The 13,979-nt window shown below is 37.2% G+C and overlaps 1 protein-coding gene across 1 annotated transcript in view; it reads left to right on the top strand.

The window, feature by feature from the left end:
• LOC122816492 (dynein axonemal assembly factor 8-like) overlaps window positions 1-13,979 on the top strand; it is a 3,534,829-nt gene that overhangs the window by 476,974 nt on the left and 3,043,876 nt on the right. The window contains exon 5 of the mRNA XM_044089323.1: window positions 2,993-3,131. Within this exon, the coding sequence (XP_043945258.1) occupies window positions 2,993-3,131 (139 nt within the window). The remainder of the gene's footprint in view (window positions 1-2,992; window positions 3,132-13,979) is intronic.

Below are 13,979 nucleotides of genomic sequence, written 5' to 3'. Positions count from 1 at the left end.
CAGTGATTGGTGGTTAGCATGAGGGGAGTGGCTAAGTTTAGTTGAAATGTAGCACTAGTTGGGGGGGTAATAGGGGGCAGAGAGGGGAGCGGAGTGAGCCCGAGCGCAGCGGGGCTAACACTAACTCCAATTATATCCCTAGGCTTACTTGTTTCTTTTCCAAATGTATCTTTTTGGCTGTATTTTACTAGTTTAATTTCATGCCAATGTATCTTTTTGGTTGTATTTTACTGGTTTAGTTTTACACCAAATTTATGGGCTATTTTTAAGCTGTAGATTGTCCCTTTGCACAGATTAATTAAGAGCTGCAGGGTATATTTTATGGGCTATGTGCAGGGGAGCCGGATGAAATTACTGTGTGCAGGGTAGATTTGTAGGTTAAAGAGGTAAGATCAGTGGGGAAAATCTAGCTAGGTTACACAATATGGAGTGAGCCTGGAGGTGACTTTAGACCTAGGGCAGCATGAAACTGTGCATAGGTAGAATGTTAAGATACTGGCACATGTTATGGTATTAACCTTATTCAAGTTGCAGGTTGGACTTCAAAGACTTGTAGCAGGTAAGTATTTCAGGGTAACATCCTTTCAGTCAGCAGTGCCTTATACTGGGGCAGTTTGAGGGGGACTACCTAGAAAGAAAACATTTATTATGAGAAAGACCTTATCAGCACTAATAACTAGCCACCAGTCAAGCAGGCATAACACTGTCACTTAAACTATGTAATATACGGCAATAGAGGAGCTCCGTACAGCTGCGAAGCACAGTATATGCATTTTAGTTACATAAATGGTCAACAAACAGTTAAAATATATCACTAGCTTTATAGACTACTCTTGCTATTAGACTATGATGCAGGTAATAATTGTTAAGGTTTCTACAATGCTGTGTCCTTGTTTGATGTTAAACATTTAATCTAGATGCCGGACAACAGCTGTCAGGTATGTTTTCCTTGTAAAAGCAGTCCTTAGAAGAACTGGTAGCTAGACAAGCTAAGAACAGCCATATGGTAAGTAGCTCTGTTAACATATTTTATCACAATAAGTAATGAGTTACTTTTCCAAGTTTAGGAGCCTTAGTATAGTTTTAAAAACAAGCAGCTAATCAGGCTAAAAGCAGACATATATATAGTATGCAGTACTGTTATCTGTTCTCACTACCACAGCGTAATTGTTAATAAATAGCCTTTGCTATGTTTGCATTAGAAACACTTGCAATATGCACTTAAGTAAAGCAGTAGTAAGTGAAACAGTAGCATGCACTACTCAATAAACAAACTGTTCCAGCCACAAAATGCAAGGAGAAAATTAACAATATATGTGAGAAGGATAACATGCACTTAAGTAACACAGTAGTAGTATGTGTTACAATAGCATACAGTACACAGAAACACAAACACAGTTGCAGCCACTATCACTATAACATAAGATGATAGTCAGTTTGGTAAATGTTTACACTGTCAAATATAGCAGTAAAAAAGGCTAAAATAAAGGTTTACATTTTCAAAAAAAAAGAGTAATCAAAAATTCCAGTGCTTACATGGGAGCTCACAACACCAGGGACTGCAGCTGCTTAAAGAAATTTAAAGATGGCTCCCAGGGTTTAAAAAACCTCTTACAGGCTAGAGGGGTAGGATCAATGCCACAGTCAGGCAGGGAGGGGATTATATATGAAATGATATATAATATGGATTATATATGAAATGATTGCCAAAGTGGGGATGGGGCATCTTTCAAACATGTATCTCAGAATTTTATATTTCACAATACAAAATGGCAGCCTCATTTTCATGCCAAAGACCGTTCTGTATGTATCTGAGTCTTTTACACTAGGTTGTGAGGATCTGAGAGACTTTTGGTTATTGTTAATATTCTTGTACGTTTACTTTACTTTTTTGTAAGAGCATAGCATTGCCTTAATAGGGTAGGTGGGCAGAGTACATGGCTTGTTGTTTTGATTAATGGGTACAGCCATAAGATTAGTTATGGTTTGATTGCAACAACGTGGACAGCACTGTCAGTATCTGTGAAGATGAAAAAAATCTATATGGCTGATGTTTGCTAGTACAGTGATGATGGTTAGTTTAGGATTTATCTGCTTTTCAAAATGTTATTGTGATCTCCAGAAGAGCATAGCTACTAGGTGTTTAATATGCCAGTCAGTCTTGAAAGTTATGTTTTTTTTTTCAGTAGGTGATAGATTTTCTTTCCTTATTCCTCTGGGTTGCCTTGACCAAATGTTTTAACAGAATAAACTGATCTTTCTTACCTTTTCTAATTTGGGGGCATTTTCTGAGCTGTAGCTTAATTTTGCTCTTTAGCAGACGATAATCTATCAAATGTTTTCTAATACTGCTCTACTTGGGTACAGGTGGGTAGGAACTGCTTTTATAGCATATCTGTAGCTTTCAAGAATGGACTGAAGTTTTTGGAGAGACAGACCTCCTGTGATCTCAAGTGTAGCTCAGTGTGTAGTTTGTCTTTTAAAGGAAGGATTTGCTGTCTTTATTCCCACGGGGTATCTTGGCCAAATATAATTTAAAGAGTAAACCGAGTCTCCTTGTCTTAACTTTTTGGGGATTTTCTGTGATGTAATTTAATTTTGCTTATCAGGGGAAGTGGTCTCATATTTTCTAATCCTGTTCTTCTGGATACAGGTTGGCTGACACTGTTTTTATAGGGGCATTACTGAACTTTTGCTGTTAATAGACTAATTGTGTCACAGGAAGGGGAAATAATCCCAGTGGTTTGATTATCAGTATTGACAGTTAAATTTGCTAGTATTGGGCACCAGTTGCTTTTTCTACTGTATGTTTAAGCTACCACCCTAGGACCACAGTCTCAAGGATCTGCTGTTTAGGTTTCTACTTCACTTAGCTGTATTTTTTGTACTTCTGTATTATCTACAACATAATGGCTCATTTATTACAAAGCAGTTTAAATATAGTCCACCCTCTGAATTTCACACATTTGTGTTTGTCTGTTTGCACCTATAGGAGATGCTGTACCTAATGCTTCTTCTAGGTCCCAGGAGATCATGGATAAGTTAGCACAGTTATGTGTCCAGCAGTCACAGCAGAAGTGCCAAGTCACCACCATGTCTCTCCAGTCTAGTCTGCAGAGAGGTGGACACAGGTTTGTTACTTCTAACTGTATTCTTCCCATAGCATATTAAGCAAATGGTAAGTTCACTCAGCTCTTTTGAATTAATTTACTAGAAAACAATCTTTACACTACTTTTGGAACAATGCTTACTCTCAGACTAAAACATGAACAGACTGACCGAGTACAGCAAAGGATGTGACAGTAATCTGCTGTCAGAAACTTGTTCTTTTTAGTGATTACTGCTGATGTCTGACTGCACTGGATTTTGGATTTGATTTTTTTTCATTTAAGGTTTGTTTGGATGATTCCTTATTATTATTATTATTATTATTATTGTTACTGTTTGTTTATTTTAAATTTTGTTTTACCATTTTTTTTGTGGAGCTTTAAAAGTTTTTGGTTAGGGCTTGTTACAGAAAAATGCTTTTCCATTTACTGAATGAAAATGATTTAAATCTAGCTGATTAGTAGCAGGAGCTGGGATGTAAGGTTTCTTATTTAGCTACAAGCGCCGTGGGACTACAACTAGTGTGTGACTGCATTGATGGCTTTTGAGCTGCCTACCCCTACTTGTAAGTTTGAGAGCTCCTCTCAGTGTCTTCTCATCTGCTCATTCTACAGAGTACTGAAATGGTTAAACTGAAAAGGCCCAACACTTATACTCTTAAAGCGTAAATTAGTCTGTTTCATATCTCATTCAGTTAAAGCATAGTCATAGTATCATAAGAAGTTACTAGGCTATTGGCCCTGAAGCCCTTACAAGCCTAACCAAGAATTTAGCCCATGTTCCGACAAGTCAGCACCTGATGACCCTGTCCAGCAGGGACACAGGTGGAATCTCAGGGAGTGTATTTTCTGTTCCCCATCCAGTTATCTAGGTTGTGCTTAAAAAGGGTTAATTAAGTACTCTGCTTGATGTGGAGAGAGAGTCTATTCCACAGAAGGGGGGGGGTCTATTCCACAGAAGGGGGGTCTATTCCACAGAAGGGGGAGTCTATTCCACAGAAGGCAGAGTCTATTCCACAGAAGGGGGAGTCTATTCCACAGAAGGCAGAGTCTATTCCACAGAAGGGGGAGTCTCTGGGACACAGATCTGTCCCGCCAACAAGTCCTGTTGTTGTCACAGACCAGGTTGAGGTCGCACATGCAGGTTACTTGTTAGTTTTGGACATATGTGCCAGTTCCTGTGGAGGGGGAGTGGACTGTGAAGCTGTTTATACCTTCCCGCAGGAGGTTGCAGTCAACTTTGGAGAAGTTGTTTTGTTTGACCCTAGCTGAGGGTGGGGGGAGATGGTGACTTCGAAAGTGACCGCTTTGTGGTTGGATCTTACCAGGGAGGATGATACTATAGGGATGCTGCAGTGGTTACTCATGTTGGCTAATACCAAGTCCAAGATACTTTCACCTGTTGTGGGGGTGTCGACCAGCTGGTCCAAGGCATTTTCATTGACTAAATCAAGGAGTCTCTGGGCATTTGTGTTTTAGCATGAGTAGTTCTTCCAGTCTATGGTTGGATAGTTAGTCACCCAGGATCAGGGTAAAGGGTTGAATCCTGATAGATTCGAAGAGGTCCAGATAGGCGGAGTAGGTATCTTGACTCAAAGTTGGGGGGGGGGGCTGTAGCTAGCTGTGATTTGAATAGGGGTCTTGTCAGTGGTTAACTGCACCTCTATAGAAAAGATACAGAATTCCTACCCCCAGGTTTTGCCTGTCTAAGATCTGACTGACCCCATAAAAAGGGTGGAGGAGTCTGTCTAATATATCATAGCAATTTCTCCGTTATATCATACAAGCCTATCCCACAATTCTTCTCAGCTGAAATGATAGTTTCCTTCCTTAGAACAAACTCTTGCACAAACATCTGCATTAGTGTATTGTACATTCCTCCTGGCATTAATATACCAATTCTAGAGGAAATATTGTCTTGAGCATCCAACAATTTAGAAAACAAAACTTTAATCCTAGGAGACATCAGTATCAATTGGCTAGACATCAACCACCATAATCCTACTTCCAGTAGCAACTTTTTTTTTACTCAAATTATTTTTATTTTGATGAAATAACACAATATTTTAATACATTCATAACATTCAATATCTATTTAAAGTATTTACATTCAGCCTGACAAAAAGGATTCAGATAAAAACATTTGTAGTTAAATAATAAGTAATATATAAACTATGATAGTTAGGAAGAGTTTGGTTCCATCTGTAGGGTATCAATCAAATTCAAAACTTTCCTCCACTGACTATTAACCAATGGCTTAGGAAAAGTTCTTAACTATTTAGTTCTTTTTTCCATTAGTATGCATTTCTTCAGTAATAGGAATTCCTCCATTGTGGGTGCTACATTAGAGTTCCATCTTCTAGTTATACATTTTCTGGCTATTGCTAACATTGTCCACAACAAAATACAGGTCATCTTTCTTCATATTATTACTATTAACAACATTCAATAAAATTAAAGACTTTGTCAAAAGAAATATATCAGTATAGGTATCTTGAAGAAATTTGTTAATCTCATTCCAATATGGTTTAATATTAGAACAGTCATAAAAAATATGAGACCTGTCAACATTAGTGGACAGATGACATCTCCAACATAACTTGCTGTTTAAAGGGTTCATTTTTGAGAGTTTCTCAGGTGTCAAAAAGGATTTGTGTAGAAATTTCCAATGCAAAATCCTCCAGAATTGTGAGTAAGAAGTTAGTTTAACTGAAAATAAAATGTTTGTTTTATCTTCCATTGATAATGATACTTGAAACCCTTTAGTTAGGTATTGCCAGTAAGAATCGTTAGGAGCTGTCTTATAGACAAAGTGTTATATAAATATGATAATTCATTCTAAACATTGATATTATTATATAAAATTCCAAAAATCCAGTTTATAATTTTTGGTACGGTTTTGAAGGATGAGTTATGTATTAATCTACACAGATCCTAAGTGTATGCTGTGACACTCCGAAGAACCAACCAGTCATTAGGGGATAAGGCCATAGGTTGACAATATACTTTGTGTGTTGAAAGCTTGTTGGTTTTCAATATATTGCAACCAACAAAATAAGTTATTATTTTCCCATAAACCAAAACTCTGTGTTTTATCAGGGAAATCCTTTGTAATAGTAAATGGTGTCAAAAATCTATGCCACAGTTTTATATCTAAATTTGTGTTACTGAATTTTCTGAACACATCAAAAATATTGTTTATTAATGTTAGTTTAGTTCATTTTGTTGTACTATACTGTAAAATTAAACTTAAATAGTGCTATATCTTATTATCTTTGTCAGTTACCAAAGCATTCTTTGATAAACAATTTTCATTCATTAGTATAATGGAGTATAACTGTTTCTAGTTGGAAGAGTATCTAGGATTTATCCAGTTCATCACTATTTTAATTATAGATGCCTTTATACAAGTTTCAATCGCTGGGAATTTTAACCCCCCTTGTTCCCGTTTTCTGATATGATGAGAATATGCCACTCTATTTCTCTTGGGGTGCCATAAGAATGTCATCAGAATTGAAGTGATTTCTTTAAGGATTTTCTTTCCTGGTGGAAGTATAAGGGCTTGCGCTATATATAATACTTTAGGTAACAAAACCACTTTTATCAGTTGTAACCTGTCATCAAATATTATAAACAGATTATTCCATTTGCTTATTAATGTCTTGATTAAGTCTATGGCTTTAGCATAGTTAAGCTGTAAGGTTGCCTCTATATTCTTGCGTAGGACTATTCCTAAATAGTCTAGAGTTGAAACTTGGTTTCCAGTAGTATGAGTAACTGAAACCTGTATGTTCTTTTTGTATCTAATAATAAATATTTTGATTTAGATTTGTTGAAGGAGAGTCCTGAGATTTTTTTTGGAAAATTGTTGTTACTATATCCACTTCACCTAACACTTTCTTAGAGTTGGGTAAGGTAAGTAAATCATCATCAGCAAACATCATTATTTTAGAAGTATATTGGTCATATATATTTATACCTTTTATCTTTGGGTTATTATGTATTAAAATGGCGAGTATTTCTATGGCCAGAGCAAATAGAATAGGGGACATGGGACATCCTTGTCTAGTACCACTAGTGATTTGGATTGCTTTGGAAGTAAAGGGACCTAATTTGACATATGCTAGATTATTTTCATAGATTTTCTTTATCATTGTTATAAAAAAGGGGGAAAATCAAATAACTGTAAGACTTTAAATAAATAACCCCAGTTTAAGACGTCAAAGGCCTTTTGAATATCTAGACCTATTATCAATGCTTCATGGTTTCCTCTATTGAGGTAATCTATCAGAGTTAATACTCTTAATATTTTCCTGTGTATGCCTGTTATGTATGAAACCAGTTTGGTCTTCATTAATTATTTTAGATATGAGTATTTTCAATCTATTGACCATAATTAACATAAATAGTTTATAATCATTATTCAACAAAGAAATTGGTCTATATGAGTTGCAATGATTAGGGTCATTTATTGTCTTTTAATACAGGGGGAATTAGAGAATATCTTCAAGAAGGAGGAATATTTGCTAATGTTTGAACTTCGAGAAAGGTTTTGTGTAGGATAGAGATTATAGAAGAAGGGAACAAACTATAAATTTCAATAATTAAGCTATCCATTCCAGGTGCTTTATTAGACTTACTTCCTTTAATCCCATCTATAATTTCCTTTTGAGAAATACATTTTTGTAGATCTAACTTAAGTTTTCAGGAATTCTTGTTATGTTGGGAACTATATTCTCTAACTTCTCACATTCATGTGTACTTATTTTATCTTTATGATGCTCTGCATAATGATAATTAAAAGCCTCCAGAATGTCCAAGACTTTTTTCCTTTTCTCTTCATGAAAGATACTATCAATGTTATTAATTTTTGATTGTATCTTAACTTTCATAGATAGGTATGAAGATGCTTAGCAGAGGTAGCATAAGAATTTAATTTCAGTTTTTCCATAGCTAAATTAGTTTTATGGGATAATATTTCATTGCATTTCTTATTTGTTTCTTCTATTTTCCTCATTATCTGTAGCAGTTAAGTTTATATTAGATTTAAGAGATAATTGATTTTGGAGTTGCTGTAACTCTGAGTCCCATTCTTTAATTTTATTTTTGTACGAGCTAGTGGTTTTACCACACAGTCCTTGAGAGAATCCCAAACTATAATTGTGTTTGTTTCAGGTTTATAATTAATCTCTAAGAAAAGCTGAAGTTCAGAAGTTATCCAACATTTAAAGTCTTTAATTTTTGTGATATATGAAGGAATCCTTGAAGTAATAACTAATTGATTGAATTCAAAGTGTATTGTTAACAACAGGGAATTATGATCTGAAAAGGGACAAGGTTGTATTGAAAATTTCAAGATTTTAGAATAAAGATCTTGAGAGATATAAATTGTATATATTCTAGTTTAGGTACCATGTCTATAGTCCTTTTTAACATCAGTCCAAGAAGATTTATCAGCAACTCTCTTCAGAGATGCAGATGCCCATTCCATATCTTCAAGTAAGGAAATAATGTTATTGTTTTTAATAAAGGCAGTGGCTTCCTCTAGGGCATTAAATGATCTAATTTCATTCTGATATAGAATTTTTATTCTGGCAGGAAGGACAAGCTGAGTTTTGATATTATTCTGCTTTAGCAGTTTTATTAATGGCCAAGCTTTTTTCCTCTGTTTCAAAACCCTGATAGAATAGTCATTATCAAACCTAATTGGGTTTTGATTAATTTTTAATGGACTTTTCCTCCAGGCAGATTTAAGGACCAACTCCTTGTCCAAATAAGATAGAAACTTTATGACTATTGATCTGGGAGGAAAAGAGGAGGATGTTGACACTGGCTTTCCTAAAGCTCTATGAGCCCTTTCAATACCAAAGGGCAGATCCTCCTTTAAATCTGGAATCCAGGTATTCAGGAAAGAAATTATATCTTCTTCAGTTCTCTCAGGGATGCCAAAAATCCTTATATTTGACTTTCTCTCCATGTTTTCCAGGTCATTTACTTTATTGAGAAGCCAGCAGTTTTGTTTGATGAGAAAATCTTTCTGGCTTTCTTCTTCCTTCAGTCTTCCATCAAAGATCATTCGGGGATGCTTCTAAGTGTGTTATTCTGGATTGATGCTGCTGTATAAGTTCCTTGAGATAATCTGTTTGTTTCTGACAATTTTCTTTGAGGTTTTGTAAACTCTTTCCTTAAAATCATCAATTTTTAGTGAGAGTTCTTGTAGAGCAGATGTCACAAGCTGCATTTCTTTTTTTTAAAGCCATGTCAGAAAGAGAAGTCTTCATTGCCACAAATGATATGTTCTCCTTTATAATTTGACAGCAAAAAAAAACTTTCCTAAGTTCACCAAAGCTACTAATAATATAGTTTATACTTTCATCTATCAATTCTGAGTATTTTTGCTAAAATAAAATAAGTTATTTCTTGTTTTTTATATTAGTTTCATAGAGCTCTGAAAAACTGTTGCTAACAGTTGGCCGTCTTGGCTCCGCCCCTCCAATATCAACTTATACACTTTCACCCAACTTATTAATGACATAACTACACCAAGCAAAACTAATAACAGTGGTTCTATCCTAGACTGGATATTGGTCTCCGACACAAATAGGATTGCATTTGCAGAAACTCTTCCCAACACCCTAAGCGATAATTACCCGCCTTCAGTGTTTGAAAAATCAACCTCATCTCTTAGCCGACATCACTATAAACAAATTACAATGCATCCACTCCCAGCTTCTTCACTGTATACTTCACAACCAAATCTTTTCTTCACTCAACATGGATTCCGACCAGGTCATAACACCACCACGGGTCTCTTATCATTCACCAACACAGTTAAGCAGGCCCGAGAGGATGGAAAAATTGTCTCCTTTCTTTTCTTAAACCTTTCTAAAGCCTTTGATACCATCTCCCACTTTCCTGCTCACCAAACTATCTGAAATTGACATCTCACCCCAATCCCTAGACTGGTTCACAAACTACCTCACTAACAGGCAGCAATCAACCAAATGGCACAACTCATTCTCTTCCTTTCTCAGTACTACTACCAGTGTTCAAGGTTCCATATTAGGGCCCCTTCTGTTCAGCATCTTTATCAACAACTTTCACACATCCCTTCCCAATGTTCTGTAATCCAATATGCAGATGATTTCACAATCACCTGTGCTTTCAGTCACCATCTGAACTGCAACGGCTCTCACAAGACACCCTCACTACTACAGAGAAATGGATGTCCAATAACCAACTCACCCTAAACTGCAACAAAAGTAAACTTGTCATTTTTCTATCCAAAAAATCCACTCCTCTAAACAAGGAAAACTTCATCGTTCAAGCCTAAAACAGCTCAATAATTGAAGTCGTACCATGCACCAAACTGTTAGGTGTCACCATAGATGAAAACCTGACCTTTGACTTGCTCATTTAGACCAATATAAAAAAAATACCAAAAACTGGGGTCTCTCTATAGACAAAAATACTTCCTCAGCCACTCCGCTAGACTTATCTCTTGTCTCTTCATTCCTAATACCCCCTCTTCTCTATGGTGCACCTCTCCTGACCAATATTCAAGCCTCTCTCAAAGCCAAACTAGCCTCATGCTACAATAAAATAGCTAAATTTGTAACAAATGCAGGTTACTGTTCTCACCACTGCTCATCTCTTGCACCAACTAAACTGTTTAGAACTACCACATCATCTGACACTTACTCAATTAACCACTGCACACACATCTATTTATAAACCATCTAACTGCCCTTCCTTGTCTTCCCTACTCACACAATATCATTCAAACAGACCTCTCCGTTCCACTAACCAACTCCTCCTAAATGTAATGAAACCAACCCATGCAGCAGGACAAATGCACTACTCCTTTACTGTAGCTAAATTGTGGAATAATCTCCCACCATCAGTAGGGTCTATCAGCAGTGCCCCTCTCTTTAAGAAATCCGTGAAACAACACCTCAACTCACTTCGGCAGAGCAACTGTACTAAGGGCATTGTTCCTATAACTTGAATCCCCTTATCTTCTTCCTTCCATCTCTGAATTTTCCCTCCCTGTGCTATATATCTCAAACCATGCTCTCTTCCGTTCTAAATATCTTTCCTGCTACATTTGTTCTCAAAAGTAATGCCATACCTTTAGCTGCTGTCACCTCTACACTATGTTTCTATATTCCTACCGTCTCTTAAAGTCTAACCTCCAGCTTCTGGCCCATACTACCTTGAAAATACTATCTTACACCTTAAAGTCTAACCTCTGACTCCTGTCCCAAACAAACTTTCTTGATAACCCTATCGTACACCTTACGTAGATGTCACTCCTAGCTCTTCCTATCTCGAAAGGGTTCTACTGCTAAATGTATTGTTATGAACCTTGATCTACTTCTCTAAGGGCTGGTATTTGCTCCCACTTATTGTATGTAGTCTGATAGGACAGTTCTACCCTCCTGTATGTGTTGCTGTATTCGAATATGTATTATGCTGCTTATATGTAATGTATTACTTTAAAGTACATGTATTATGCTGTGCCATACAATTCTATATATGTACTATATATTAATCATACTACGTTTGGAGCTTTTCTCCCTAGGCCTCCACTGAAAATGGGCTCACCTTGGCCTAGTGGACTGTCCGGGTAAACAAATGCAAATAAATAAATGTGTTGCAACTCTACCTCCTTTTGCTTTGCTGCCCACGGTTTGGGGTCTGGATGTATGATAGTATGAGTAACCTAGTATGGCTGGGGTGCTCTCCGCAGCTTTGAACCAAGTTTCTGTGCCTGCACAAATGTCAGTAGCTTCCAGAGTTGAGAATGATTGCAATGAGTGCAGTTTCATGTTTAGACTTCTGGCGTTTAACAGCATGGCCTTTAATTTGCATTTTGATGACTGTTGGTAGTTTTGACCTCATTGCATTGCCTAAAAAAGGCACTATGGGGGAGGCAAGAGCCTTTGCCAGGAGCCTGAAGCCCAAGGGGGACAGATGCAGGCCATCTCTGGCCAATCATTGTAGTTTGTCAGTCCTGTCTTCCCAGGCTGTCAGGTACTGGATCCCCTTGGAGTGACACCAGAAAGTAAGCCAATTGTTAAAGTCAATAATTTTCTGTTTGTATTGAGGCATCATTCTGGGTGATGTAGATTAATGCTTAAGGCTAAGAACATACCTGCCTGGGACACGCATTCAGCAAGCTTGATCATATCTCTCTTCATATAGTCCAGGGAGGTACGTCTCAAGTCATTCACACCAGCATGGACTGCGACACAGTCATAACAGTACCTGTGTTATTGAGAGACTTGAGTGCATGGGTGATGTGATGGATTCTGGCACCTGACAAACAACTAACCATGACTTTCTCCTTATCCAGCCTGGTATGGGGCACCTCTGTGTCTCACAATGGAGTTTCTTAAGATTAATATGTTGGGTTTATGTGCCTTAGTAGCTGTGAGACACAGTTGTTGACTGTGTGTGGTGTGGTGGGCAGTGGAGTTGCGTATGTTTTTGCCTTGGAGGCTTCTTTTGTTTGAGTATGTTTTTATTGAGGACTACTGCATATGTGGTTGTGTATTGTGTAGGTGTGGGTTGTGGTTGTGTTGACAACCTTCTCAATGTCAGATATATTGGCTTTTAAGAGAATGTAGTAATTAGATTATTAACTCCCTTTTTTCTATCTTACTTATAAACTATGTAACATCGGGGACTAGTCTACCAATTGTTGGAGAGCCTAGGAACTGCTTTTTAGGAATTGGGTTGAGATTAGTGCTTCTCTTTTGCTCCTGTTGAGAGAAGGATCAGAGTGCATTATTTTCTGGCTTTATTTGAGACTGCCAGTCACTGGACATCCTGAAATTTATTTATTTTTCTGCTTTTCTCCTAGTGAGAGAAAGGAGCAGGGGCATTGATTCCTGCTTGTCTTTTGGCCATGTATATGGGACTTCACTGATTAGTCTGGTACAGTCTAGGAAATCAGAAATGATGAAGTCATTGTTTGTTAATTACATTAGACCCAAACTTGAGTGTGGAGTAACCATATGGAAACCTTATAAGAAAATAAGCATGAGTAAACTGGAAAGAGTGCAGCTGAAATACACCAAGGGTATCCATGGGATGTGAAAATGTGTTATTATGAAGGACTGAAATATCTGAACTTGTACAGTGTCTCTTATAGATGTTTAAGAGGAGATCTTATTCAGGTATATAGTGCATTTAGAGATAGCTATCTCTGGGAATGTTTGGGGTTATCAAAAAGTTGTAGAGAATCATCAGACAATCCCTGTAGAAGATTCTGTAGGAATGAAAAGTGTACTAATTGTTCCTCTGAGAGAGCAGCTGATGCATGGAACAGACTGCCAAATTACGTTAAAGCAAGCCCTAGTTTAGATGCTTTTAAGAACAGCTTGAACACTTATTATGGGAACAACTGTTTGGTATACTGACAGGCTTGAAGGTCATTAATGCCCATGCTTGAAATATTTGTATGCATGTATATTGCAGTTTTGGTGTGAACATCTTCATGGCCTTTGTGCAGCTTGGCTTTTTGTTGTGTCCAGCTGCTGTAAGTTGTATCCAGTGTCTCTAGCAAGAGAAGACTATAGTAAGTGTACTGAACCCAGTGACATCTGGGGTAATATTACTTCTCGGGAAGCAGCTTGGGGTTAGCACCCCTCTTTTTTCTGGTGAGAGACTGATAGTGCCACCAGTCCAAACTCCAAACCACAAAAGCACCACTCCCCCCTTTGGCCCACATTAGTAAGTACTTGGAACCATAGATTTTCTTTTTCTGGTTGTCTCTGTAGCCAGCTTGTTTGAAATGGCCATCTTGAGTCAGTGTAGCAGTTACCTCTTGTTTACTGACAACTACCTGCAACTTAAACAAAATGA

The sequence above is a fragment of the Protopterus annectens genome, chromosome 12.part0, assembly GCF_019279795.1.
Source record: "Protopterus annectens isolate FY-2018-M chromosome 12.part0, PAN1.0, whole genome shotgun sequence".
Lineage (NCBI taxonomy): Eukaryota > Metazoa > Chordata > Ceratodontiformes > Protopteridae > Protopterus > Protopterus annectens.
The sequence above is the reverse complement of the archived record's forward strand: the minus strand, read 5'-3'. Positions and strand labels throughout refer to the sequence as shown.